This window comes from Chelonia mydas, chromosome 10 (assembly GCF_015237465.2).
Source record: "Chelonia mydas isolate rCheMyd1 chromosome 10, rCheMyd1.pri.v2, whole genome shotgun sequence".
NCBI lineage: Eukaryota > Metazoa > Chordata > Testudines > Cheloniidae > Chelonia > Chelonia mydas.
In genome coordinates this window covers 3,178,403-3,205,451 of record NC_051250.2, presented here as the reverse complement: position 1 = coordinate 3,205,451, position 27,049 = coordinate 3,178,403, and the positions used below count along the sequence as shown (strand labels likewise).

Genomic DNA, 27,049 nt, shown 5'->3' with positions numbered 1-27,049 from the left:
GCATACGGGGGTAACGGGGTGCATGCAGGGGGTGGTGCATATGGGAGTATCGAGGTGCATGCAGGGGGCGGAGCACATGGAAGTATCGGGGCATGCAGGGGGTGGTGCATATGGGGGTAGTGGGGTGCATGCAGGGAGTGGTGCATATGGGGTAGTGGGGTGCATGCAGGGGGTGGTGCATATGGGGGTAGCGGGGTGCATGCAGGGGGTGGTCCATATGGGGGTAGCGGGGTGCATGCAGGGGGTGGTGCATACGGGGGTAGTGGGGTGCATGCAGGGGGTGGTGCATATGGGGGTAGCGGGGTGCATGCAGGGGGTGGTGCATATGGGGTAGTGGGGTGCATGCAGGGGTGGTGCATATGGGAGTATCGGGGTGCATGCAGGGGGTGGTGCATATGGGGTAGTGGGGTGCATGCAGGGGGTGGAGCACATGGGGGTAGCGGGGCATGCAGGGGGTGGTGCATATAGAGGTATCAGGGGGCATGCAGGGGGGCACCCAGGACCATCATAGGGTTGTGGGGCACCCGGGTACCTGCAGGGCACTGGAAATAGATGGGGATGGGGAGGGGATCAGGTGAATGCAGACAGGGTGGGTTACATGGGGTATCCAGGAGGGTAGGTATATGGGAGTATCATGGTGCATGGGGGGGGGAATGGAGGAATTGGGGTGCATGCAGAGGGCTTTGGGGCACGAGTGCCTCCAGCACTGTGGCACACTGGTGCAGGTGGGGCCCTGCAGGGCTCTGTTTAATGTGCCCAGCGCTGAGTTCCCATTGCTGGTGCAGATCTTGGGAGGGGTGGGGGCAGCCATGTGCAGCCCATCACTAGCCTCCCCATCCCCCATGTGCTACACGTGAGACCTGCTCATCTACCGCCTGACTTGCAAAGGCAGGGCTGGAGCTGGGCCTTGCAGGACTTTGTGCAACCTGACATGAGGAAGGACCCAGCCATCTCCCTCCCCAGGACCACCTTCTCCCCCGCCAATCTGCCTGAGACCCCCTTTGGCACCCCGCATCCACCACCAGTTTGTGAAGCGCCATAGGCTCCGATGTGGGAAGCCAGAGGAGGTGACGCTGACAAGCAAGGGCAGATGGGGAGCTCAGTCTCTGCCCCATTCCGATGGCCTGAGAGAGGGAGGCGGATGAGGAATTAGGGGTGGCTGGGTGTGAGTATTTGTGAGGGGACTGCCAAAGTGCAGGACCCTAAAGTCACCCTGTGCAAAGAAATGTAAGAGAGGGAGGGTAGGCGCATCAGTGAGCATGAGGAGCCAGGACTGCTGAGGTAGAGAGTCACCCAGGGGCCATAACACAGGAGAGACAGCATAAACCTGCTACGGGCACCCAGAGCTGGTGGATTAGTGCTGACAGCACCTGCTGCTTTGCCATACAAATAAAGTTCCTGAAACGGAAAATGGATGGTTAAATCGGGTCTGGCCAGCAGGATGGCGCACAAACGTTTTCCACCGGGAGACGTAAGTTCCAGTTCTAGTCTACCCCACAGGTGAAAATGCATTGGCGGAGTCCAGTCCTAGTTCCTACACATCACAAAACCACTGCAGTGCTCACCATGAACTGATCAACAAATCTCTTTTCTGGAGAGCAGAGGGTGCGCAGGGCAGGGCTGAAGCGTATCAGCAGAGCTGTATAAGGAAAGTTTACATAACAATTGCCACGTGAACTTTCTCCCTAGCTGGTGCTATTAAACTCTCCCTTTTTTGAGCATTCTGTGATTCCAGTATAAATTAATATGTGTAATAGTGCGAGCTGAGTGAATTATTCTTAACATACAACATATATGATGATGAATTAGCCTCCTTTTCTGTGCATGAAGTATCTGTGAGGAGTTCACAAGATCCTCAAACGAAAGAGACTTTCTTTTCTTGTTTTTACTCTACGTGCGGATTGCTATGATTATTTTATTGTATACTATTTTTTGCTATTTGAGCTATGCTGGTTAGCTGCGACTAGTGAGATAATTTACATGCTGCTTTGCTTTGATAGGATGAGCGTGGAAGCAGTTCCAGCTAAGATATTTTATATAGCCCCCCCAGTAGCAAACCATCTCACAACTTGAAGGTACTTACTCTTACAACCCCCCTTTGGGGCACAGCAGTAACATAAAGCTCATCTTCCAGAGAGGGGAGTGATGCATAGGGAGACCAAGGCCCAGATCCCCAAACGTATTTACGTGCTTAACTCCCATTGAAATAAATGTGAAAGCTAAGTGACTTGCCCAAGGTCACACAGGACATCTGTGGCAGCAAAGGAAACTGAACTGAGGTTTCCTGAGTCCAAGGCTAGCAGCATGCCCTAACACTGAACCATCCTCCCTCTGTTCTAGCACAGATACTTGTGTGTGTGAATGTAAAATGACAGGTTTCAGAGTAGCAGCTGTGTTAGTCTGTATTCGCAAAAAGAAAAGGAGGATTTGTGGCACCTTAGAGACTAACAAATTTATCTGAGCATAAGCTTTCATGAATGCCTCCGATGAAGTGAGCTGTAGCTCACGAAAGCTTATGCTCAAATAAATTTGTTAGTTTCTAAGGTGCCACAAGTCCTCCTTTTCTTTTTGCAAATGTAAAATGTAATTTCTACCAATCTTTGCACAAATGATTTTGAAATGTGCTTTCGACACACATTTGTGCTAGTAAAACTCAACCACGTGAGTATCTGCAGAAAGCAAATCCCAAAGGGCTTGAGCCTGGCCAGAATGAAATCATTAAAAATATTAAAGTGGACATGTGTTGGCACTATTAGCCCACCTCTCATAAACCCTCTTTGACCTTTGGGTTATTAACTAAATGTATTTTATCCAAATATAGTTTTAATTTTCAGTTAACGTTGTACTGCCTGTATCGTGGTTTTGTATAGACGCTTTAAACACTAAAGTCAACAAGAAACCTTCAATAGAGTAAAGTCACCCTCGAGATAAATTAATGTTTCCCTTGGGCTTTGCCCAAGTTGGAATATCTCCTCTCTGATTTAAAAGAAAAGAGCTGTTAATCATAACACTGCCTGCGCTATCAATTCTTTGCTCCCATTTAAAGCATGCTCTAAATTTCAGCAGTGCGTATATGCCAATGGAAAATAAAGAACTGGAGCAACACAAGGTTTATGGGGAACTCTCACCCTGGTGGATGAATGATGGTAGCACGCAGAGATTGAAAGCTCTCCCACAAACCTCCCTTTACTGTCTGCTTATTGGAGAATATTAAAAGCACATCAGTGCAGTCAGCATCTGCCAAGGCATTGCAAGAAAAGCAGTTAGGGTTAATACATTTACGAGCCTGGATTCAAACCATCAAGGTAAATTAAGGTTTTGATCAGAGAAGGTGTAAGGCATTATACAAGGGTGCGAGTGTTTAAGAGAGAGTTAAACAGGGGCTTTTACTTCAACACCTGCAGTGAAGGGGAAATGTTCAGCTACTACAAAAAGGAAATGGAACCAGCAGGGGAAAGGCCAAGTCTTCCTATAAATTATGCACCATCTCATGAACTTGCAGCTCAGCTTTGTATTGAGCTAAGAGGTACTCACAAGCAAGAAGCACTAAAAGCATTGCAGCTGCCAAGGGACACAAGAAAATAACAGCGTGGCAAGAAGGTTTAAGTCACAGGATTCATTCTCTTCACTTAATTTCTCCCTTGAAATCTTGGGGCTATGGAACATCCTGTAGTGGACCCCGCTGCAAGGTGTCCCCCACGATGGGAGTTGTGATGCACCAGTCCCCTCTAGGTGTCTGTCACCATGCTTGGTGTACCACAAGTGTCGTAGGCACCCCAGGCACCAGGCTCACCAGACCCTCGATGAAAAGAAAAGGAGGACTTGTGGCACCTTAGAGACTAACCAATTTATTTGAGCATAAGCTTTCGTGAGCCACAGCTCACTTCATCGGATGCATCCTCAAATAAACTGGTTAGTCTCTAAGGTGCCACTAGTACTCCTTTTCTTTTTGCGAATACAGACTAACACGGCTGCTACTCTCAGACCCTTGATGGGTCACTATTAACACTCACACATTTCAAATACACCAAATATTTCAATAGGGCTGCAAGAAATAACAGATGCAAATACCCTAGACACAAGGACTTAAACACTTGTACAACAGAATTACTTCCAACACTTCCTAATGCAACCCCTTGGGGGCTGCTCAGTAGGGGGTATAAAGGTCACAGCTCCCTGTAGCATTCCCCCATGCTTCATACCTGGGCTACTCCCTCCACTCTGTATCACCCTCCCAGAGCAATCAAGCCCTGGCCTGCAGGCCCGGCTGTCCAGAGCCCAGTTCTTCTGTCCATGGTCTCCTTGGAGCTCCTCTGCACAATGCTGTCCCATATGTCCTGTGTGCTGGCTGCTGCCCTGTATCCTGCTGCTATTGCTGATCCCTACCAGCCACTGGCTGCTTCCCTGCCTGACTCTCAGCTGTTGCCTGCTGCCCTTGTCCTTGCTCATTCACCACCAGCCTGGTCCCATCTGATGTCTGGAAAAACTCCCTGGTCCTGTCCTCTAGGCATTATGAAGCCTTCACTTGAACTGACACCGGGGCTAGTTGGAGGGGAAGGTGAGCAGGGCTGTTGCTCTGAGCACCAGCTTCTGAGGGGTGCTGGGCCACTTCGGTGCTTTTTTCTTTTCTTTCTTTCTTTCTTCTTCAGAAATATTTTCTGCCCTGGCCAGCAGAATGGACAGGGCTGCTCCAGCGCGACCCAGTGCCCTTTGCTGGCTAGATCCTCTCCCTCCAGCTCTTTTGGGTTGAGGAAACAGCACCTAGAGTGAGGAGCCAGCAGGTGCAACGCACCCCTTTGCTCTGGGCCTTCAGCAGGAATGCAGAACTAGTGGTGATAACCTGGCTGTGCCCCGTTGCCCGCTGCTGGACTGAATCTGAACTAAGCCACTCTCCTGCCTGGGGCCGGCGGTGGCAAAGGTGACACGTGCCAATTCCCACAAATTTATCATAAGTCTTCAAACATCTGGACGTTCCTGAAAGCCCCAACTCCAGAAGACAGGTGACTAGCCAAGAGACCACAGCCTCGCATGCTGACCATTACTGTCTCCTTGTCCTCCCTGCCTGCCCCCGTCTCTTGTCTTACACGTAGATTGGAAACGCTTTGGGGCAGGGACCGTCTTTTCGTTCCCTGTCTGACAGCACCTTGCACGGTTGGGTCCTGGTGCACGGCTGGGGCTCCGAGGTGCTCAGGGGATGCCGATAATTATTATTAATAATAGCCCGGGCTGCCATTTAGGAAAGGGGCGTTTCTAGCCCTTTTGGGTGAGGAGAAAAGCTGGAGCGCGGACCCCGAAAGGGGCACCCCCCGAGCAGCGAGGAGCCCCGCCGCGGCCGCGCACTGGGCCTGAGTCTCTCTCTAGCGCCCCCTCTTGGGGACACGTGGGCCAGCAAGGCATGGGCTGGGGGCGGCTTCCCTCCGCGAGCGCAGTGCCCGCTGCTCATCGCCCCCCCCGGCCCGTTGCCTCCCATGGTCTCGCCCCGTTGAGGCCTTGACAGGCAATTGCAGTCTGCGCATGCGCCCCCGAGGACTCGGCGACTGCCTGTGCGCATGCGCATCGCGCCTCTGGCCCCTTTCCCCGACCAGCGACGCTACTCTGCGCGTGCGCATTCCCTCCTGCGGGTTGGGGGGGGCGTTGCTCGCTGTGCGCGTGCGCCGCGGCACGGCTTTCTTTCTCAAGCCTGGGCCTCCCGCCGGGCCTTGCAGGTAACGGGGCGCTCGCCCGGGGTCCACCCCCTGGCCCCTCCCCCAGCCTCCGCCAGCCTCCGCCCCACGCTGGGAGCCGCGGGGCCGGCTCGACGCGCCGGTGATGGGCACGCCACGGCCGCAGTGCAGGGCAGCCCGCGCCGGGCCAGGGCAGGTGTCCCCGGACTGCGCCCCCGTGCGGCCGGGATGGGGCCGGCAGGGCCGGGGGGACCGGACCGGACCGGACCGGACCTCGGACCGGGCAGGGTCTGGGACCGGACGGGGGCGGCCTGGGTCTCACCGCCCTCTCTGCTCCGTCCCCGCACAGGTGTCGGCCATGAACGCGGCGCAGGGCACGGTGGGCAGCGACCCGGTGATCCTGGCGACGGCTGGCTACGACCACACGGTCCGGTTCTGGCAGGCGCACAGCGGCATTTGCACCCGGACCGTCCAGCACCAGGACTCTGTATCCTTCTCCCACGGAGGGTGCCCCCGGCCGGGCCCGCCAGGTGGGGTTCCCTTCGCTAGCCTGGCACCCCGCAGCGCTGCGCCCGCCAGGCCTGAGCCCTGCGTCAGCCCTGAGGAGCAGGGACAAGCGTCACGGGACGCTTTCCTGCCAGCGCCTTGGCAAGACCCTCCCCGCTTCCCTAAGCAAACCCGTGTACGTCTCACCCCATCTCTTTAGAGCGCTCCTCCACCCCTGTGGCACGGGCTGGCCCTGAAATGGTCCCCAGATCAGACACGTGACCCAAACTTCAACCCCGGCTTCAGTCGGTCGTTGGACGCCCTTTAAAGCTGGGAAACCACCAATGGCCTTTCCATTTAGTAAATGGCTTTGCTGTCTTCTCTCTGTGTATCTTTCTGCGCGGTCAGCACACATTCACAGTGTGCTGTCTGAAGTGCTAGGGTGTGGCCATACCAGGGGCAGGCTTTGTGAGAGACACTTTCTAAAAGCGCAGTCGGATTTGGTGGGGGTGTGGTGGAACTCTTCCATCCTCTGCCCACAACCCAGAAATTGCTACATGGGATGCCAAAATATGATGAGATGATGGCTTGTCTAACACTGTTATGCTTTAGTTTGGTGGGGAGGGGATTCGGGGGGAACACAGATAATTTTTTCTCATCTGTTTGCATGCTTGCTTTATGAAAAGAAAAAAAATTGTTCGCCCTACAGAATCTAGCCACCGTTCTCATCCTCATGACCAGACAAAGTCAGTAAGCTAAAACTCCACGATTCCTAGAATAGTGCAAATGCCTGATGGCATCATGCATTATGTTACTCCCCAGATGAGAAAGTAAGCAAACAAAACCCAACTTCAGTAGAAACAGCGAAGGGTAAATAAATAGTGTTTGACAAAGGGCAAAAATGAGGCAGGAAAAGCATGAATATATAACGTCTTGGGAAAAGGGCTTTGCAATCAATGAAGAGTAGCCTCCTGGATCCCACCGCCTATACAAATATATTTAATAAGCAGGAATTGGTCTGTGCCTGTAAGAAAACAGCCCCACTGATGCTCTCCATGTTTGGCCTCCCCTACAAATCTTTCTAACTCCTCAACACTGGATACACTTTCTGACAGATTTTTGGGGCAAAAAGAAGAGCTAGTTTATTGCTTCTGTATTTGATCTCAACTGTCAACATTAAATGAAAATCCAGAATTTGAAAAGACAACTGTGTCCAAAGTAGAACATAGTGGTCAAGGGTACTGTGCTGTTTTTAAACGGTGGAGCATGTTGAGCTTAAATCAAGTTGCACTAACATCTAACTATGCTATGTCCGAGGAGCTGACTTTTTTATGTCCCACTTTTTAAATAAACATGTTTGAAACAGAGTCAGTGTGAGACTAAAGGTCTAAACAGGAGAATTCTTTTGATTTGAAAATCTCCTGACACATCATAGTGTGTTACAGTGCCCCTTTTCCAAAATGGATAATCCCTAAAGAAAGGTCCCCTGATCAGAAAGTCTTTGTTAACCGTACTTTTCTAAGGGCAGTGTGAATTTGAGATGACACTTTTGTTCTGCTTGAGAGCTAATTGTTCTCTTTGTTAACCTTAACCAGTGCTGCTAGCAAGTAAATGCTCTGGAGATCACCCCAGACCGCAGCATGATTGCTGCTGCAGGTGAGTCTTGCTGTCGGGCTTCTCCCCACCTTTTCTCATGCCTGCAGAGTTGAAACTGTTCTACAGCCTCTGATATGGGCGATCCCCACTACCCTTGCTGTAATTTAGCCCTAGTGCACATGATGCAATTTTAATTTCCAGTTGGCCACCAGCAATAGGCTCAGAAATGCCAATTGTCATTTATTTCATGAGCATGTCTCACTATAATCCCTGTGAGAAGCGCTTCTGCAGTTTTTGAGTTGCAGCTGCTGAGGTGAGTGAAATGGTGAAATTTCCCTTTACCGTGTTTTAGTGGCCCCAAAGCAAGGCGGTTGTGGACTAGGGCTTTGGCAGTTTTCTGACAGAAGCCAAACATGCAGAGTATCTGACTATTAGCGTTCATATTTCTGTCGCCCAGGTTACCAGCACATTCGAATGTATGATCTGAACTCTAATAACCCCAACCCTGTCATTAATTATGATGGCGTAAGTAAGAACATCACTTCTGTTGGATTCCACGAAGATGGTCGTTGGATGTACACGGGAGGAGAAGACTGTATGGCTAGGATATGGGACCTGAGGTAACTGCTGATGCCAGCCCACCTCCCTGTGGTGGGCCACTTGGGACAAAACTCCTAAGAGAGTTGAGGTTTCCATAAATGTCCTTGGGCTTTGAGCTTATGAAATCTCCTAGGCTAAGCAAGGCTGACACTGGTCAGTACTTGGATGGGAGGTCTCCAAGGAAATGCCAGGTGCCACGTGAAGTTGCACTGGGGATTCAGGAGGTAGCAGTCTTTCCCCAGAATCGATATTGAACCAGTAATGATGCCGTGGGGCTCCTGGAGGTGCCTTATTTGGAAGAGATGTAAAACCAAGGTCCTGGCCAGTTTTGATCATTAGAGATTCCAAAGTACCTTTAACAAGAGAGGACTGTTAACCCTAGTGTTCTGGGCTAATTCCAGTTTGAGTAACTGTGACAGTTCTTGGGGTGCCCAGATTGTGAATTACTCTGTTACCTTCTGCCCCAGTGTCAGGGAGTCTTACCTGTGCCTGGGTGGGGATCAGCTCCCTCACACCACCAGCCTTTCAGTGACTTCAGCACTCTCCTCTGGGCTGTCTTGCAAGTTAACCGTGAGTGTACCCCAGTCACTGAATTCCTTTGAATCGTTTTCTGTGCTCTCCAGCTCTTGACACTCGCTACTCAAGAAATCCTAGATCCCCTGCCCCCAAAAAAGCAGTGTGCCCCAGTTTTACTTTAAACCTCTCCTCCTGTAAACTACACAGCACTTACATAAACCTACCTTTGTTTTACTGTAAGAAAGAATACAGATTTTAACTAGAAACAAGAGAGAGTGGTGGAAACAAATGGTTTACAAAAGAAAAGAAAAGCGTAAAGTGTGAGCCTGGGTCTATACTTATGAATAGGTCCCTTTCCTAGCTAATAAAGTAGGTTTTGTCCCCTAAGTATAGTCTGTGGCAGAGCTAGTTGGCTTCACAAAGAACTAAGGTCCAATTTTTCATGAGAACATCCCTGCCCCCCAAGATGTCTCTTCAGTGAAAGGATACAGAGGACCTCCCCCTTCTCTGGGTTATACTGAAATAGTCTTTTGTTTCTGTTCATAGGGAAAATCTCGTGTTATAATGTTCCTTTTTTTACCTTCCAGAGGGTTTGATTGATTGCCGTTGTCTTTGATGTTTGCCCATTGAAAGGCTTGATATTGGCAAGGTTAAGCAGTTGAGCCTTGCATTGCATCACCAGCTAAACGGCTGGTGACAACTCGCTCCTGCCTGAATGTTCCATCCCTGATACCTGTTACCCCGGTGGCTACGTTTTGCTCCAAGTCCATTAAGCATATTTTCAATATTCTTCCTTAAACATTACCTATATATACATCTCACCGCGATTATGACTCTAGACAAGTTATGAGCTTTCGGTAGGTACCTTACATGTTACTGTGGATAAATATCCTGTATGACATGTTTGGTGTAATGAGTTGGTCAGGTGAGAGTTGTTTACAAAGAATAGGGGACCTTTTGTCAAAGGGTCTCTGTGTCACAGTAATTACATTCTGTCTCCCTAAAATCCCTTCTGAAGTTTCAGTTGGAAATGGAATTCTTCACATCCTGCTGTTGTGTAGCGGTGGTATGTGCTGTCAAACAGTCGCTCTGGGTAAACACCGCTGCAGTGTTAAGTGTAAACAACCCTAAGATCCAGAAGTAAGGTGACTTGTTCAAGGCCACAAGAAATGGAAGATCTTAGTGTAAACTCTCATCTCATCTGACTTCCCTTGTTCGTGTTCATTTTGTTGCCAGATCACGTAACCTTCAGTGCCAACGCATTTTCCAAGTGAATGCTCCTATTAATTGTGTCTGCTTGCATCCCAACCAGGTAAACGCAGTCTCTTTTGCACTTACCAGACTTATTCTTGATTGAGGAAGGTTTTACGGATGTTCTCGTTAAAAATCTGATGTGCTACGTCATTTTATGTTGGCAGTTATTACAGCAAATGATCTTGTATATGACAATATTTTCTCCTCTGTTTATAACGTTGAGGGCTTCCTGGCTGTGTGAGTCAGGTAATTAGTGTCAGCAAGATCTGAGTTCCCCAACTGTTGTAATTCATGTAATACCTTCCACTCTTTCTGTTGAAGGATAATAGAGTGCTTTACAAACCATGCAGCCTCCCAGCACCTGAGATAGAAACTGTGGCCTGGTCTATACTAGAAAATTAGATTGGTTTAACTATGACAGTCAGAAGTGTGAAAAATCCACACCCCTGAGTGGCATTAAGCTGACCTAAATCCCTGGGTAGATAGTGCTAGGTTGACAGAAGAATTTTTCCATAGACCTAGCTACCGTTTCTCTGTGAGGTGGAGTACCTCCATGGATGAGAGAACCCCTCCTGTTGGTTTCAGAGTAGCAGCCGTGTTAGTCTCTATTCACAAAAAGAAAAGGAGGACTTGTGGCACCTTAGAGATTAACAAATATATTTGAGCATAAGCTTTCGTGAGCTACAGCTCACTTCATCGGATGCATTCCCTGTTGGTGTAGGTAACGTCTGCCCTGAAGTGCTGCAGCGGCACAGCTGTGCCATTATAGCGTGTTTACTGTAGGCAAGTCCTGAGACACAGAAGTAAGGTGATCTGTTGAAGGCTACAAAGCAAATCAAAGGCAGAGACAGGATTAGAACCCCCTAGTCTTGATTTTCAACCCCTGCTTTAACTACTAGATGCTGTGGTTGCTACAAAGGGTGGTCAGAGTCAAAGATATTATAATACTTTTGAGCCAGATAATGACCCGGCTCCACGAAGAGTGAATTTGTGCGAGTATGGTAGATGAGTTACTTCTATGATTGTCCAGTGCCTCTCTGAGCACTAGATGGCATTACTGGATAAGCATCATAGTGCGTGATTGTTACGTAAGCAATGCTGCCATTTGTTGCTGCAGATCCACTTCTTGGTGTAGTGTGCACAGTGTCTATTTGTTAATCATGATTTCCTGCTGAACTGAGACACAGGCGCCCTGCTCCATGGAAATATTCTTCACTCTCTGTGTTGTGAAAGCAAAACCTCCCTTGTGCAGTAAATAAAAAAGGCGCTCGGAGCTTTTTCATTCTTTCATTCTTACTCAGATTGCCTATTGGATTCTTTCAAGGACATTGTGGTGGCTGATTTTGAATTTTAATCCTATTTTAAAATTACATATTTCTGCTAGCGGAGGCTTAAAACTTTTGATTTGCACATTAAACATGTTTTAAACTGTAGCTGTTATTGGGCTGATTTCCCCCTAAATTCTTCCTGCAATAAGAGGAAAATGTGTGTGGGCTTTTTCTTAAAATTTTGCAGTTCGCTCGGCTGAGACAATGCAAATAGACCATTTAATTTCACTTCTATTTTGATAATCCACATTAAATTAATTTCATATTTACAAGCTCAATGTTCCAATGTTTGAGTTGCAAACATTGCAATGAAAGGTTTATTTGTCTTGAAAAACAAACCATTGTCATTTTAGAGGGGAAAATCACAAACACTTCCTTGGCCTCCTTATGTTTATGCCTCTGTATTCCACATGGAACATAGGGCCTTCATCGCTGTCTTCCTTTGTTGCTGGTCTCCTTCTTCAGTCTTAGCTTCTTCCCATGTCATTTTGATAGCTTTCAGTTCTGCTTCTGTTGTGTGTTTTCCTGTTATCCTTGGTCTCTACCTTGTTGCCTCTTGCCCAAGGGCTCCAATCCAATGCCTGTCTTATGTTGTTCAGATATTTCTCCATGGATGTACAAGTAATCTCCATTTTTGTTCTGTATTTTCCTCTTCTATCTGTTTCTGTTTCATCCTTCTCCAGAGTTCTTGGATTGTAATTTTTTCTGCCCATCTGATATTGAGGATTTATCTAAGGCCACTAACTGTGAAAACTTGGGAGTTTAGACCTTAAGGAGATCTTAAGAAGTCTCCAAGTTTCAGCCCCATATAGTAAGATCAACTTTACAATGATGATGAAATATTTAAGTTTAGTTTGGAGCACAAGGTTTCAGTTTCTCCATATGGGCTTTAGATTTACAAAGGCATGTTTGGTTTTTGCTGTTCTAGCTTTAATGTCTTCATCTGCTCCACCTTTAATACTTACAATGCTGCCAAGATATGTGAAATATCAGACCTCTTCTGTGTCAGTCCCAGGACGTGTTATTGGTACTGTGTGTGGATTCTTATGGTTTTAGATTTCTCTCTGTTGATTGTTCAGCTCTATTAATTGTGCATAAGCCTGAAAATGTTTGGCTTTGTAAAAGCTTAATTTTGCAAGAGCTGAATTTTGGATTAGATCAGTGATGACCTTCACCTAATTAATACTGTTCATACAGTGACAGTGCTTGAAAATGGAAAGTTTTATATTAGTGTCCAATATTGTACACAATTTTTGCATTTGAAAACATGGCTAAGCAGAACACTACAGTGCTGTAAGAAGGACATTAGTTCAAGAGCAAATCAGAGTAAATAGCACAAAGAGAAGGCAATACTTATTCATATAGTGTCATCAACCTGTGTAACTCACTGCTGTAGGACGTCATTGACTCAGGGTCTGCAGCTAGATTGATTTTATGGAGGCCTAAATAATGTAATGACCTGTTCTAACATTTGGGGCAATCAAATGTCATGGTTAAGGGTGGAAGCTTATCACTGCAGATATCCGGAAGAAATTATTGCACTGCCCCATTGGCTAACTACATTATGGATGGTGGCCATCTTTCTCAGAAGCAATAATTGTTGCTCGCTGTTGGACACATAATAGAGGGGACTAGATTGACCCATGATCTGATCCAGCAGAACAAATCCTACAGTGACTTGTGACCCTGAGAAAAGCATTTAGGCCCACGGTTTGCAAAGTATTCACTAATTTTGAGTGCTTCAATTTTCAGTGCCCACTGGACCTCTAGAGCTTGATTTTTTAGAGGTGCTGAAGTGGACTTCAGCTAGAGTTGTAGGCGCTCAGTGCTTCTGAAAACCAGGCTCTCGTTGTCTGTGGATGGGTGCAGAAAATTAATGGACACTTGTGAAAATGTAGGCCTTAATCTTTCTGCCTCGGTTTCCCATCTGTATTATGAGGATAATATTTCTCTAGCTTGCAGCGAGGATTAACTAGTTAACGTTTGTACAGTGAGATGGAGATCCAAAGGATTGCCGTATTAATGAGTAAGTGGATAGAATAGGAAAGTCTAGACTTCTTAAACAAGAGTGGCAGCTGCATTTGATGCACTTTCCTCGGGTGTGCCACACACAGATATTTACCCCAGTTGGTGTTTCTGAGCACTATGGAGAATTTGTTTGTTTCTTGCAGGCTGAGCTAATTGTAGGTGATCAGAGTGGTGCCATTCACATCTGGGACCTGAAAACAGACCACAATGAACAACTGATTCCAGAGCCTGAAGTTTCTGTCAATTCAGTTCATATTGACCCAGATGCCAGTTACATGGCAGCTGTCAATAGTTCGGTAGGTACAGCTGGAGAAAGGGAATACGAATTGTCACTGCTGCAGCGACACATTAGAAGTCGGCCTGCCTTTGCACATCAACACTTTGCTGCTGCACGTGTGTCTGATGTGCAAAGTTTGCTGTATCGTGGAGCAGGAGGTGGTGAGTACTTGGGTATAAAGACCAAAAGGGGTGGTGCTCAAATCTCTCCTGATCTCTTGCAGCAATAATGTCTCTCTCTCTTCGTAGGGCAATTGTTATGTTTGGAATTTAACAGGTGGCATTGGAGAGGAGGTAACTCAGCTAATCCCCAAGACCAAAATTCCAGCACACAACCGCTATGCCCTTCAGTGCAAGTTCAGCCCTGATTCCACGTGAGTGACTTGCCAGCTTAGTTATTTACTGGTGGCTCAAACAAAAGTGTCCTTTCAAGTCAGGTGCCAGGGGACTGGCTATGCCCCCAGCTGTTGACATAATGCTGGCTCCGTAGCAGCATTCCAGCTGCCCAAGAGAGAGAGTGGATCAGGAGGCAGCTCAGGTATCGGTTGGACCACTGTCACTTATTTCTCTGTTTTTGCTTAATGATCTCAGAAGTGCTCTGGGAAGCTTCAACCCTTTTTATGGTTGTGAGAACCGGTGCTGCATTGACACCAGAGATCTGATTTACTGACCTCTCTGAGTGAAAGTCTCTCTCTCTACCCCATTTACCTTTCATTAAGGAGGGCAGATTGCGACCATTGTCCTCTAATACCGGGTTGGGGAAACAGCCTGTGAAGACTGCCAGCCGCAGCATGCTGTGTTTCATCAGTTTATTGCCAGTCCAGAACCAGCTTAGTGAGTCATTTAGAAGCATATCACCAAATTGTAAACATGTACACGTCTCCCCCCCTCTTTCCCTTCCAGGCTCTTAGCTACCTGTTCTGCAGACCAGACATGTAAGATCTGGAGGACTTCAAACTTCTCTCTAATGACGGAGCTAAGCATTAAGAGTAACAACCCTGGAGAAACCTCCCGTGGCTGGATGTGGGACTGCGCGTTTTCTGGGGACTCTCAGTACATTGTCACCGGTAAGATATGCATCCCTGGCCAGATATCCCAATAATCCCTTGGAGGGAGGGAGGCCTGTATAGCATCACAGGATTTGTTGACCTCTCTAGCTTGAGGTGCTGCCAATTCACAATGCTTCAAAGACCGCAGACTTCCCCCATTCATGCCAAATGCATCTGGTACAAGGGAAAGGAGGATCCCTTCCTCTCTCTCTCCCCCCCCCCCCCCGGCACAGAAAGCATGTGATCCATCCCTCATACACTCTTCCACTATACCATATAGTTGACTAATTCTCTTAGCTATTTTTACCTATCGCATCTTGTTTTAATCAGACATAAGCCTCATGTTTGCTCTGGTGGTGGAGCTGTGTTGGTCCCAGGACATTAGAGAGACAAGGTGGGTGAGGCAATATCTGTTACTGGACCGACTTCTGTTGGTGAAAGAGACAAGCCTTCTAGCTTATACAGAGCTCCTCTTCAGGTCTGGACCTGACCTCCTTTAGACCTGAAGAAGAGCTCTGTGTAAGCTTGAAAGCATCTCTCTCCCCAACAGAAGTTGGTCCATTAAAAGATACTACCTCCCCCACCTTGTCTCTTTAATATAAGCCCAACGTGTGTTGTGTTCCTCCATGTGGTAAGGAGGTAGCCTGAAATGCGTATGACCATTTTAGTATTTTCAAAGCACTCCCTGTGACTATTCCATGCTGTATGGAACACTGCAGTACATATCCCCGAGGATGTTTGCAAGAAAAAACAGGCACAAGTGTGAAATTTCCTTATGGTCAATATCTCTTCACTTCCCCTTTCAGCCTCCTCGGATAACTTGGCCAGGCTTTGGTGTGTGGAGACTGGTGAGATCAAGAGGGAATACAGTGGCCACCAGAAAGCAGTCGTCTGCCTCGCTTTCAACGATAGCGTGTTGGGATAACGTGCACGTGTTGGAGAGAAGGGACCTCTGCTCATTCAGTTGTCTTCTCGTGACAAGTATCCTAGTGAGAGTATGTGTAACATACATTTGTAACCAACCCCCTTTTCTGATAGGAGACGACTGAATCTTCAGCAGAAACAGCCTTCAACCGGAATGAGAACAGCCTTCAGTTTTAAGCAAAGCAAAACTGAAGTAATCTTAAATTGAGAGGGGTCCTGGGTGGCTCAGGTGGGTGGGAGTGGGACACAGCACCTTTCACCTCCACTTTGCCCGTTCACATCCAGCTCCGGTAGTTAGCAGCTGAAAGTGGTTCTGTGCAGATGGGTGTTCGGGGCCTGTGTGAAATAGGCTGATGTGCACAGTCCAAATCCTAGTGGATGCACAGCCAGACCCACAAACATCCATCACATTTGGCACTACGTGGTCTCCTTGTTCAATTTCAGCAGCAAGGCAAAGGACGGAATGGGCCCTGGAGAGTGAATTCCTCTTACTGCTATAGAGCATCCCTGCAGCTCAGGGTTGAGGCAGGTTGTGAGGGAAGCTGGCCCTGCAATGCCTTTGAGGACAGAGAGAGGCCTTCACTCTCCAGGGCTGTTGGTCAGTCAGCCGCATGACATCTCCCATTACTGTTTCAAAATGAAATGGAAGCAGCTGGAGATTGGCCTTGTGACACTGTATCTGTTTAAGTCAAAGAGGACCAGTAAACATCATCTGGCAGCTTGTACTTGATTCTTACATCATAGTTGGGGGAGGGAGGCACTGTCTTGAATTGAGACTTCTGCAGTATAGAATAAGCCCTCCTGCTGTTGGGGTTGCATACACATTTTCTATTAGTTGTAGCAGTGCTACCCCCGATGGATGTCTGCTCTTAAAGGGTCCTTCCCTCAGATAGGTGGTTTGGAACTTGCAGTGGAGTGACTAGAGCAGGGTTAGAGGAGAGAGTGAGAAAAAATAAAGGAGCTTTGGGTAGGCACTGCTCTGTAAGCGCCTGATCGTTTAATGCACCAAGTACCCTGACTAATGGACTTAGCCTTGGGTGCCTGGTTTTTTGTTAGAATAAAACATTGCGTGTAACGTTTCCTTAGAGTAAAAGGACACTGCCCCTTTTCCTCACCCCAGCACTTCTCACTGGGAACAGACCAGAACCATAGTTGAATAGAGTGCCCAGCCCCTTTCAGTGCAGGGAAGGTGGAGACAGTGCAGCTCAAGCGAGCCCCTGTACAGCCTCTGCAGCATGGACAGTGCAGCGAAAGCCTTTGGAAGTTCCTCTACGCGGAGGGGAAGAAGCCAGCAGCCTCTCTCAGGCGGAAGCTGGAATGAATCATTTTGAAAAGATAGCAGAGGAGCAACAACCACTTCCTCATTTTGGAGTCACTTTATTTAAATCAATTGCACAGACTTAGCCAGGGAATTTTAGACAATCAGTTTTAACTGATCAACAAAAAATTTTTTTTCTTTGTTGAACACTAGTACATGCAGCCCCGAGCCTAGCCTGTCCCCTCCCTATGTGATGTAATTACTCTACATGCGTGTCTACAGGTCCCAGCCCAGGCATAAGGTTGTAAATAAAATGTGTATATATATTGCAACATGCTTTTGGAAATAGTCCTGTTTAATTTGATCCCTTTTGTCACTTTCCCAACCTCTCGAACTGCATCATGAAATCAGGGTTGGAGCCTTTCATATGGAAGTTATCTGAATAACCTTAGACATAAGCTTATTTAAGTCAGAGGCTTTTCAGGATTTAAATTCAAGTACAAAGAGAAGTAGCAGGGGGAGTCAGTCCCCTTGGAGCAGGGCTTAATCAGGAAGGTAATAAAAGCAGACAGACAAGCAAATGTTGCTTGGAAAACAGATGTCAATGCATAGGTAAATGAGCCGCTTCTTCCCAGGGCCTGCAAAAAAAATGAGATAAAATGCACAGAAAGAGCTTGGCCTGTCGCAAATCCTTCACATGTAGGAATGCTGCCCCTCTGGAGAATGAAACATGGGAAACCTGTGGTAAGAGTCTTCCCAGCTCTCTGTCCTTGAAGAGCTCAGTTAAAACAGAACAAGCTCTTCAGTGGATCACTTTCGGAGGCGGGAGAGGAGATGGTGAATATTAAGCTGCCAAAGCCATTGCGGTGGGGCAGTGGCTCCCTGAGATGGTCATTATTGATTTTTATTCCACTCTTCTACCTGGGGCATGTGGAGTGGCTCAAGCCAGGGGAAATAGGATGCAGCCTTTCCTCACTAATTCAATACCAAGCCAGCTTGATGTGGCTAGAAGTTGTTAGCATCTAACAGCCATGCAGTGACTAGTGAAATGAGTTGTTTGATCTTAGGACAGTGCCTTGTCCATGTTACAGAAGCCATCGCTGCTGGCCCCACTGTTAAAAGTCTGAGCAAAGTGGCCAATATCAAATGGTCCTGGAGATTGAGCTCAGCAGAGTTAATGCTCATTATCACGCTAGGATGGGGAAGTTTGCACTAGCACAGCTCCATATCTGTCTGGGGAGGCAGAGACCACTTCGTGTGCCTGGACTGTCAAGCCAGCAGCAGTGATAACCTGCACTCATGTCACTTACAGCATCTCTTGTCTCCACATAGGACATATCTGAACCCCCCTTTGCCCATTATTTCTCCAGGTCCATGATCCTCACTTCAGAAGCAATGACTGCTCCCCTCCTTTGAAGGGTAGTTCCTCTAACTTACCATCCCCTTTCCTGACCCAGTAGATGAAAGTCTGCTCACACAGGGTTTGGATGGCTTCCCCCAGGCTTCCGGCATTTGCTTGTCTCCCCGGCAAGATCCCCAGGAACTCTCTGTAGTACTTGGTTTGATTATTCTGAAGCAGCAGCTGATTGACCTGAAAGGAATATCACAGTATGGCTTATCACAGGAAAGAAAGTGTCCCCAAGGGACTTCTTGTCTCTGGTTTCATTTCACAGACCCTCTAAGAGCAATCCCTAACCTAGTGGCAAGCACAGGGACCTCTCTATGGAATCTCCCCTCTCACAGGAACTTTCCTTGTGGCTAGGAAGGACAGGATGAGCGATGGGTGGAACCCTTCTGAGGGGGGCAGGAGGGCTTGTCCTCCTCTCAGCTACCTCACGGGAGGGGAGCTTGGATGCAGGTCTCCCATGTTGACTCTGAGGCCTCCTGTGGGAAAAAGTCACTTTAACAGCAAAGACCACATGAGAATGTCCCTTTGCCCTTTCACCCAAGGATCTGCCAATGCCTCACAGACAATAATTAAGTCTCTTACTATCCCTACTTACAGATGGGGAACCTGACACACACAGGTGTGAATCTCTCCTTCACCAGAGTATCCAGATAAGACCTTGAGGCCCCACACTGAGTGACTGGCAGAGACAGGACTAAAACCAAGACAGACTTGCTGTTTTCCTGCTGTGACCACCAGAGGTGCTGCCTCTGGGGCTGTCATTCTTTCTTTAGTTTCATTTAACAACCCTGCAGAGGCCTCGAACCCAGAACACTGCTTCTGCTGAAGGGTTCTCTTTCCTGGGTGCATTTTGTTGACATTCTCAGGGGTCTCTCATTCCTCTGTTAGTTTATTCTAAATGGTCCTTATCCAGCAAGGGAGTGGGGTAAGGAAAGTAAAGGATGAGTCTGCATTAAGCAGCCCTCATTATCAAGGCAGTAAGGAAATCCAGCACAGCCTGGCCCAGAGCTTGGCATCTGTTTTCTGACATTCAAAAAATAGGGCCCTCTGTCTTCTTGAAATAGAAGCTGGCTTTCCCCTCTATTAAATCCATTAACATTTTGTTCAGAGGGTTGTTATACATCATTACTCAAAACTTATTTCCACTGTTGATTTGCTAACAAAACCACCTTTGTGTCTTCTTCCCCAGAATTATTATTAGCAGGTAACAGAATCTGCCAAGCCAGTACAGTGCGACTGGGGTTTGTTAAAGTCCAGTTATTCACATCCCATGGCACACCACTGTCTTGCCCTTCCATCCCCCTTCTTATGTTTTGTACAAAAAATATTAAATCACTATAAACCCAGTCAGCCATTTCCTCCCAGTGTCATTTGAACTGTTCTGTCACAATCCAACCTGGCTACCGGTGCAAGGCAGAATCGAGTGGCACTATTCTCCGAAGGAAAATAGCCCTCTGCTCTCATCTTAGAAGTACAAATGATACAAAATGAGGAAATACCAAAAAGTTCCTTTACAGCTGGAAGAGCTGGTGGTTCTTGCATCACCTTGGTTCAATGTATAAAAACGTTCACTAGGAAAACAAATCCACCCAGCAATGGGGATTTAACAAGATTCTAGAGAGCCTTTGGGAAGCTGGTGTCTGTTCCTCCCCCAGCGGTTCAGCTTACCCTGTGCAGAAATCATGTAACTGCTCACCCTGTGCTCAGACAGATTGAAAGATATCTGCACGTTCTCAAGATCCCAATCATCCATCTTCCGCAGGTAACATGCATTTTGATCTGCGAGTTTATAGCAGACATAGCCCTGTGCAAAACACAACACGGAACAGCGTATGTTTCATTGACACAGCATGTGTGTATGCAGTGCTTATCTAAGCTAACACTTAATAGAAAGTCTTCCCTTTGTCCTGCATTGTTTTTCAAAGCAGCAGCCAGAGTGGCTGCCTTTCGACAGGAATGAGCATAGCCCTGGAAATGGGGTGGGGGAGATTTATTAGCCGCTGACTGTGGATCAGCAGTGGGAATTTGCAGTGGTATATACAACAGTAGCTCTCCAAATGTGGTCCAAGGAGCAGTTGGAAGCTGCCTGTAGAGAGCTAGCTGGTGACAGTGTGCAAGCTGTTCTCATTTCACCTGCTAAATTGCGTTAGAAGAAAGGAAAGTACTAAATGGGCTTTGATACTTTTGCAAGCAAGTAATTCCTGCAGTTGCCATAGGGGTGCCATGTGATCACAGTTGGGAAGGGAGGTGGGACTGGGCAATGATGAACAGGAAAGGAGGTGGGGTCCCTGGGATTGTGAATGGGAATCTGCGTAGGTTGGCATTAGAACTCATGAGTTCCAAAGTCCTGGTCCCCTACTCAGACCGCTTTGTCTCCATCACTCAAGGATCTGCTGCAGAGTCCTTTCTCTGTTGCATGGTCAGCGATGCGGGGAAGATGGGGGATCAAATGGGGTCATTAAAATGACATTGGACAGCTCCTCATCTTGGACAGAGTCTCGCATTTAATGGCTTTCCAGTCTAGCACAGCAGCCATCTCCAAAGCCACCTCAGCTCTAGGATTTGTGTAAAAGCAGTTGATGTGCAGGGAGGAACAGCGCATCCCAGAGTCAGTGCTCTAAACGGTATGTATTCCTGCCTCAGGCTGCCTGGACGAAGGGCCAACACGTGCCTCCCTGAAGCTTCTGAAAAGGATCATTAGAAAAAACCAGCTGATCGCTACCACCCCCTTGTCCGCACCTAGCTCTCAAACCGACAACGATCAGGCACGAATTAGTTGAAACTTTTCTCTGAGACATTTACTCTTATAATTGCAAAGTCACCCATTTCACTCAAAGAGATGGTAACACCAAGCAAAGCCCTCCTGCTCCGTTGCACTCACATTCTTGCTGTCGAACAAGACCACCGTTGTGTGGTTACTTGGCGAAGTTACATGATAAGTAACAGTATTCTTGGACTTGTCAACAAAGGCCGACTGATTCGTCTGGGAGCCCTGGTGATTCTGAAACGTTAGCCGCACAATCTGCAAAACAGGCTGAGCACACACACACACAATGAGAGCAGAGGCTGCGCTCCCAGCCCCAAGGAGTGACGGGTTGGGATTGTGGCTACAGAGCCTGTGGGGGGGATCAGCCGGCCCAAGGGAGGCACCTTTTCCTCTCTAATCGTTCTCAGCCACTTGCTTCAGGGAACGTGCACGTGCTTTTCACTCGTTACGAGAATAATCTCCCAGGACCTTTGCTTCCACACGTTCTTAGTCTGAGCTATTTAACAATGAACAGAGCCAAATGCAGACTCTGTCAGAGCAACGGGGCAAGCAGATTCCAGAGGGCAGATTCAAACCAAGGGCATGTGAGCAGGAGCACATGCTGGGCGCTATCTGGGGTGGGCGAGAGCTGGTCTCCGGCAGGGGCCCCCAGCCATGCAGCTGGAGGCAAACATGGAGCCAGCGTGGGAGTGCTGAGCAGAGGCCAGGCCAGCTCCGTGACAGCCAATGCAGGGGATAGTTACACCAGGGCTGCCCCTGGCACCCATGCAGACATTCACCCTAATAGAGGGCAGTGTATTCGCTGGCAGAGAGAAGCGCTGGATCCCAGCGAGGCTCCCAAGGAGCTCCATCAAATGGAGGATGCTGAAGGGAGGAGCCTCACTGCTCACCTGTTCCCCGCCAGCACTGCTCGCTGTGTGGGCGCACCGACCCTCTACGGCTACCCTAGTGGCAGGAGGTTATAATCACACATGTAATCTGTTTGCTTAGAAGAGAACAGCACCTCCTGCCTTTATTAACAAATGGGATATTCAGACTCCTTTGATTTAGCTGTCCCCCGCAGATGAGTTCTCCCCAAGATGTAAATAGCACACCAGGCTGCGTGCATCGTTCCTTGAAACACCCCCCCCCCACTTGGACACTACTGTGATACTGCGGCTTCTCAAATGCATTTATTGACGGCTGCTATTGGCAGGTCACCTTAAAAGGGACAATGGGGCAGATTAATCCCTGATCTCATCTTACTGACTGCAGTAGAGTTACATGAGGGGCAAGGGCAGAGTAGGCAAACCAGGGCCCTCGGAACAAGGACATGCTCCACCTCCCCCACCTCCTCCCAGAGAAGCAGGGGCCATGGCACGGGACCCTTTTTCCTTCCCAGGAGTAACAACAAGAGCGCTGCTCTCTCCCAGAGTGGGGCAGCAGGCACTCCCTATTACTTAAACTCTTTAGCTGGGGTGCATTTGCTTGGGTGGGTGGGGCTGTTGCCCTCCTTCTGTCACACAAGGACACCTTAGCTGGGAAGGCCTCCAGAGCAAAGGGTCTTGGAGTTAACACCTCCATGAGCTAAGTGGTGCAGTTCATACCTCAGAGTTATTGTTTCAGGCTTTCTGCAGACTCAAGCACGGACGACTTGAGACAGTCATGCTTGGATCATGTTTTCAACACTTATTAGTAAGCATAAAGGGCTTGAAATGTACTTTAAAAAAAACCAAAGAAAGAAAAGAACAAAAAGAAAACAGATTCTGATGTAGTCACATGAATCCAAAAGACGGGCTCTTGGCACAGGCCTATGGCACTGGTTCCTTAATCTGGTCCTGACCAGGGGGAATTGGCCACGCTTGTTTTTATTCGATTTCTTAACTAGGAGCAAACATCAATATTTTTCTTTTTTTACCCTTGACCATTTGGCTGTCAGATTCTTGACAAGAAAGAAAAATTGTATTCCCCTCCATCCAGACTCTCCCTGGGATTACAGAGAGTGATGTTGTTATTGCTGGGAGGCAGCATTTATTATGAGAGATTAAAATATCAGGAACAGTTAAGAAAAATTGGATGTCTGCTCTGAGCAAGGTAAAAGGCATCCTTTGGACAATTCTGACCCATGTAATCCTACTGACTCCAAAGGTAATTGAGGGCAGAATTTGACAACATGAGGTCAAGCAACTGGCAAAACTTTCTGGATATTTATAAGTAGCTGTGTATTTGTTGTATTTGATCTACTGTAAAAAGAGGAAGAAAAAAATTTGTGGAAGGTTTCCTCTGTGCTCCCCCTTCCCCGGCCCGCAAGATCAATTTCAAGATATTCCCATAGGAAATTGAACTATGTATATGGAACCATAAATGAATTAATTCCTTACCTTGGTAGTCCTACGGGTAAAGCTGAAAATTACCACCACACTGATGCCAACAATGGCGAAAAACAAGATTACAGACAAGATGACCCAAAGTATTCTGGAAGGAGTTTTGGATTCTGCCAGAGGTCTTCTCTCCTAGGAGCCAAGACACAGATCAATAAATAAGAAAGCAAATGGAGTTAAACATTTATTTATTCGTTTAAGTTGCAGAAGTAAATTATTGCTCATGAAAGGTGCTGGATGGGCAGCCCTGTGGATTAAAGGCAAAGTGTAAGGGCTTGTCTATATGGGAGAAACTGGCCAGCAGAACTTCCAAAGCAGATTAATGATACTGGAACAGAGTCACTTTTATTTTGGAATAGAGCGTGTCTACATGAGACATTATACCAACATAGCCATAGTGGTATAATCATACCACTATAGTTCTGTCAGTAATTTCCCCATGTAGATAGGAAGCCCTTAAAATGTTGGTACAGTTACTTGAACCAACCAGGCTTCCTGGGTGTAAAAGCTGCTACCTTACTTTTTACCATGGGGAAGATTTAGAAGATAGATATTTTAGTATTAAATGCCATTATCTTGTTTTGAAATAGAAAAAAAAAATCTTTTTTTAAAATTCCCTGTACACTGCAACGATGGTCCGTTGCCCCTCTTTTACAAAAGATAATTGCTTATATCTTATTTTCCTGTGACAGTTTTTACTTAAAGCAAAAAAACTTAAAGTCAGATGGGTTTCAGAGTAGCAGCCGTGTTAGGCTGTATTCGCAAAAAGAAAAGGAGTACTTGTGGCACCTTAGAGACTAAGTCAGATGGGTATTTTTAATGTTTCCACAGTACGTTTTGATACACAGAGCATTTTCATTACTACATGGAAAAGGTTCAGTCTCACTTCTATGTTTGTGTTTGAAACATTTTTGTAGTAATTTCATAACAGATTGTAAACAAAGCATGTTACACCAAGAAAATACAATAGCAGAATGCAGATTTAACAACAAAATAACCTGTTTCTCGGGCTCTGAAGCACAGGGATAAATCAAATAATTTCAGGCAAGTAGATGTTAGAATCAAACAGTAAATGAACTTCTAAAAGTTCATCAAGTTGTTAGAATTTATATTTTTAAACACATACTTTACAGTTGTTGATCTACTGTATATTCTAGAAAAATGCATTAAATATTAAATCACCCACTGGATGTAACAGATAAAAAAATTAAAGATACTTACATTCAAAAGCCTGTTTGTTTGAATATAAATTTGCACAAGACTTACTGATATGAGATTTTCAATTGCAAGTGAAATTCCCCTGGATTGCAGGGGCAGATTTACACAGACACATGGACAAGGGAACCCTTGTATAATGAAGGTCTAATGAAGTCCTATCTTTCACAGAGCTCTTTCCTCTGTAACTCTGCAAATTCCAATTGACTTGCAATATGCACTTTATGATGGATTGGTATCACTTCCATTTGATTTCACTACAAACATGTCCCTGGATGCTAGTTCATCTTATGTGTATTCCATGCTATGTACATAGAGGCATCTGCAACAAATCAGCAGATGATATGATTCCAACAGGTTTACAGGAGCGAAGATTTTAGTCCAACTAGTTGAGTCAGTGACAGGCACTTTGGAAATGCTTAGCCCTCACAAATATCACGTTAGTCTGTGTGAGTTGCAGGTGCTCAGCACCTTGGAAAGTCTGGTAACTCCCATTCCAACAACCTGTGAAAACACAGAACTAAGGACTTGGTGGAGGCAACTGGTACTGGGGTCCTTGGTCTGGCTGTGCCCTGACAGAAGGGATACTTACTGCAGAGGTGGCGTTGCCAGCACTGCTCCTTTCTTCCTCCATCCTCCCAATCTAGACGCAGCCCTTGCTCCTGCGTCTCCTGATAACGTACAGATTGTGCATGATCAGAACCCTCTGAATGCAGCTGGAAATGAAGGATGTGTCCATCACAGCCAAATAAAATCCCTACCCCAGCCTCTCAGCTCAGAGAAACCCACGTGGAGGCTGAAACTTTAGATCCAGTAAATGGGGGCAAAACAGATACTGTGGAGAGATACTGTCACTGGCGTAAAGATGCTCTTCCTGCCTCCCCTTGTGAGTCAGCTGAAGGTAGTCAGTTGGAACACAATCACGGGCTTTGTGCAGGGCCTTCTGTGTTATCCAGCCACACTTATGGCAGATGCCAAGTCTTATTTATTAGGAAAAATTGAAAATGAATAGGGGAGAGCAGCCGTTTGCCCTTGTTATCTAATTACTTTTACATTTCAAAGTGAATGTAATGCTGGTCAGATAGTTCTGGGAGGCTGAAGTCAAACTGTTTTATCTCTAGGACCGATCAGAGTGAATTGATTAAAATAGCTTTTATTTAAATCATCAGTTTTAATCATGTTTTGCGTTTGTATTTTTTAGTTATTTTCCTTAGGAAAGGTTGATTCTCATTGGTTGGTAATCCTTGAAACAAGTTGATTTGCAACTAAATATAGCCTTTACACTAAACTGGTGCTTCTTTTTGTTAACTAGGAGAATACAATAGATCTAAGATATTATAAACTTAATGTACATTTATTCAGATTCTTAATTTTAACGTTTAAGAAGTTAGATTATTAATTCCTTTCTTTCTAGTGGTTTGTATGAATATTCAAATTCTATTTGAAATGGACAAAACAGCATTTTTCAAAAAAAATTAATAAAACTACTTTAAATGTGCCAGATACATAAGAAAAATGTTTATCAAAAAATTGTTTAATAAATGAGTTAAGTGCAAAAGAAGTATCTGTAATCAGTGAATTGAAATGATGGTTTCTGTCATCACATCCTTAAAGATTTTAGATCTCATCCTCTTATATCTAGTTTTTTCCCCATAGATTGGAAGAGAAAAACAAGCTTTTTCAACTCCCAATTGGTTTCTAACTTTGAATGATCTAGTCATTGAACTGAACTAGTTGAATAAATTGAAATGAAGAAAACTCTCTGCACCTGCAGAAGAGGCTATGGCTGTCAGAAGTTGATTTAGCACTTCAACAAACTCTGGTTCCAGGTGCTTAGCTAGTGACTTCCAGCAGTTCAGTGATTTGACTCTCTAAAATTGGCAGCTAAATATTTGTGTATTTAATTTAAATAGTTTTAACAGACTATAGTAAGTTTAGGCCTTAACATAGGTTAATTTCAAATTTAATTTTAAATGGATTTTTAAAAAAAATTTCAAAAACCATTTTTATTTACCTTGATTTTTATTCACCCTGAGACCGATGCAGCACAGGTCATCACAGTACAGATTTGCCCCAGGATCCACCTATGTATCTCAGCTGCTTTAATGAGCATAGTCCAGTTCCCAGTGAAGAGGTACCCGCATTGCAAAGCTACCACCAATCACCCTCACTGGCAGCCAAAGACGACGGGATCTGTATGTTATAATACTTAGATATACAGCTTTTCCTACTGGTTGTCAGTTTTATAGGTTGACTGATATCAGGTACCCTGTGTATTCCTATAGGGTTAGCTAGAGCTCAGAAATGTGGCCACATCAAGC

At 46.4% G+C, this 27,049-nt stretch overlaps 2 protein-coding genes across 4 annotated transcripts; one reads left to right on the top strand and one right to left on the bottom strand.

The window, feature by feature from the left end:
* Positions 1–5,581: 5,581 nt before the first annotated feature.
* On the top strand, positions 5,582–17,314 carry MLST8 (MTOR associated protein, LST8 homolog). Of its 3 annotated transcripts, XM_037911278.2 has the most exons (9): positions 5,582–5,705; positions 6,013–6,150; positions 7,754–7,805; positions 8,203–8,365; positions 10,098–10,173; positions 13,615–13,767; positions 13,997–14,121; positions 14,651–14,814; positions 15,603–17,314. In XM_037911278.2, the coding sequence occupies exons 2-9, from the start codon at positions 6,022–6,024 to the stop codon at positions 15,719–15,721; spliced, it is 981 nt and encodes a 326-aa protein (XP_037767206.1). In that variant the 5' UTR covers positions 5,582–5,705; positions 6,013–6,021; the 3' UTR covers positions 15,722–17,314. The 3 variants fall into 3 exon arrangements, with proteins under 3 accessions (XP_037767206.1, XP_037767207.1, XP_037767208.1); XM_037911279.2 differs by lacking the exon at positions 15,603–17,314 and having other exon boundaries at positions 13,615–13,909; positions 14,651–14,784; XM_037911280.2 differs by lacking the exon at positions 5,582–5,705 and having other exon boundaries at positions 6,127–6,193; positions 7,745–7,805.
* BRICD5 (BRICHOS domain containing 5) lies at positions 16,782–25,845 on the bottom strand. Its single transcript, XM_037911283.2, has 6 exons — positions 25,321–25,845; positions 23,514–23,645; positions 21,268–21,420; positions 20,083–20,190; positions 18,416–18,569; positions 16,782–17,616 (listed from the first exon to the last, which is right to left on the bottom strand). The coding sequence occupies exons 1-6, from the start codon at positions 25,360–25,362 to the stop codon at positions 17,522–17,524; spliced, it is 684 nt and encodes a 227-aa protein (XP_037767211.1). The 5' UTR covers positions 25,363–25,845; the 3' UTR covers positions 16,782–17,521.
* Between the last annotated feature and the right edge of the window lie 1,204 nt (positions 25,846–27,049).

Coding starts and splice junctions, on each gene's coding strand:
- BRICD5 (XM_037911283.2), bottom strand. CDS start 25,362: ATGGAGGAAGAAAGGAGCAGTGCTGGCAACGCCACCTCTGCA. Junction 21,421..23,513: donor TTACCCGTAGGACTACCAAG/GTAAGGAATTAA, acceptor GTGTGTGCTCAG/CCTGTTTTGCAGATTGTGCG. Junction 20,191..21,267: donor TCTTGTTCGACAGCAAGAAT/GTGAGTGCAACG, acceptor TGTTTTGCACAG/GGCTATGTCTGCTATAAACT.
- MLST8 (XM_037911278.2), top strand. CDS start 6,022: ATGAACGCGGCGCAGGGCACGGTGGGCAGCGACCCGGTGATCCTGGCG. Junction 10,174..13,614: donor TCTGCTTGCATCCCAACCAG/GTAAACGCAGTC, acceptor TGTTTCTTGCAG/GCTGAGCTAATTGTAGGTGA. Junction 13,768..13,996: donor TGGCAGCTGTCAATAGTTCG/GTAGGTACAGCT, acceptor CTCTCTTCGTAG/GGCAATTGTTATGTTTGGAA.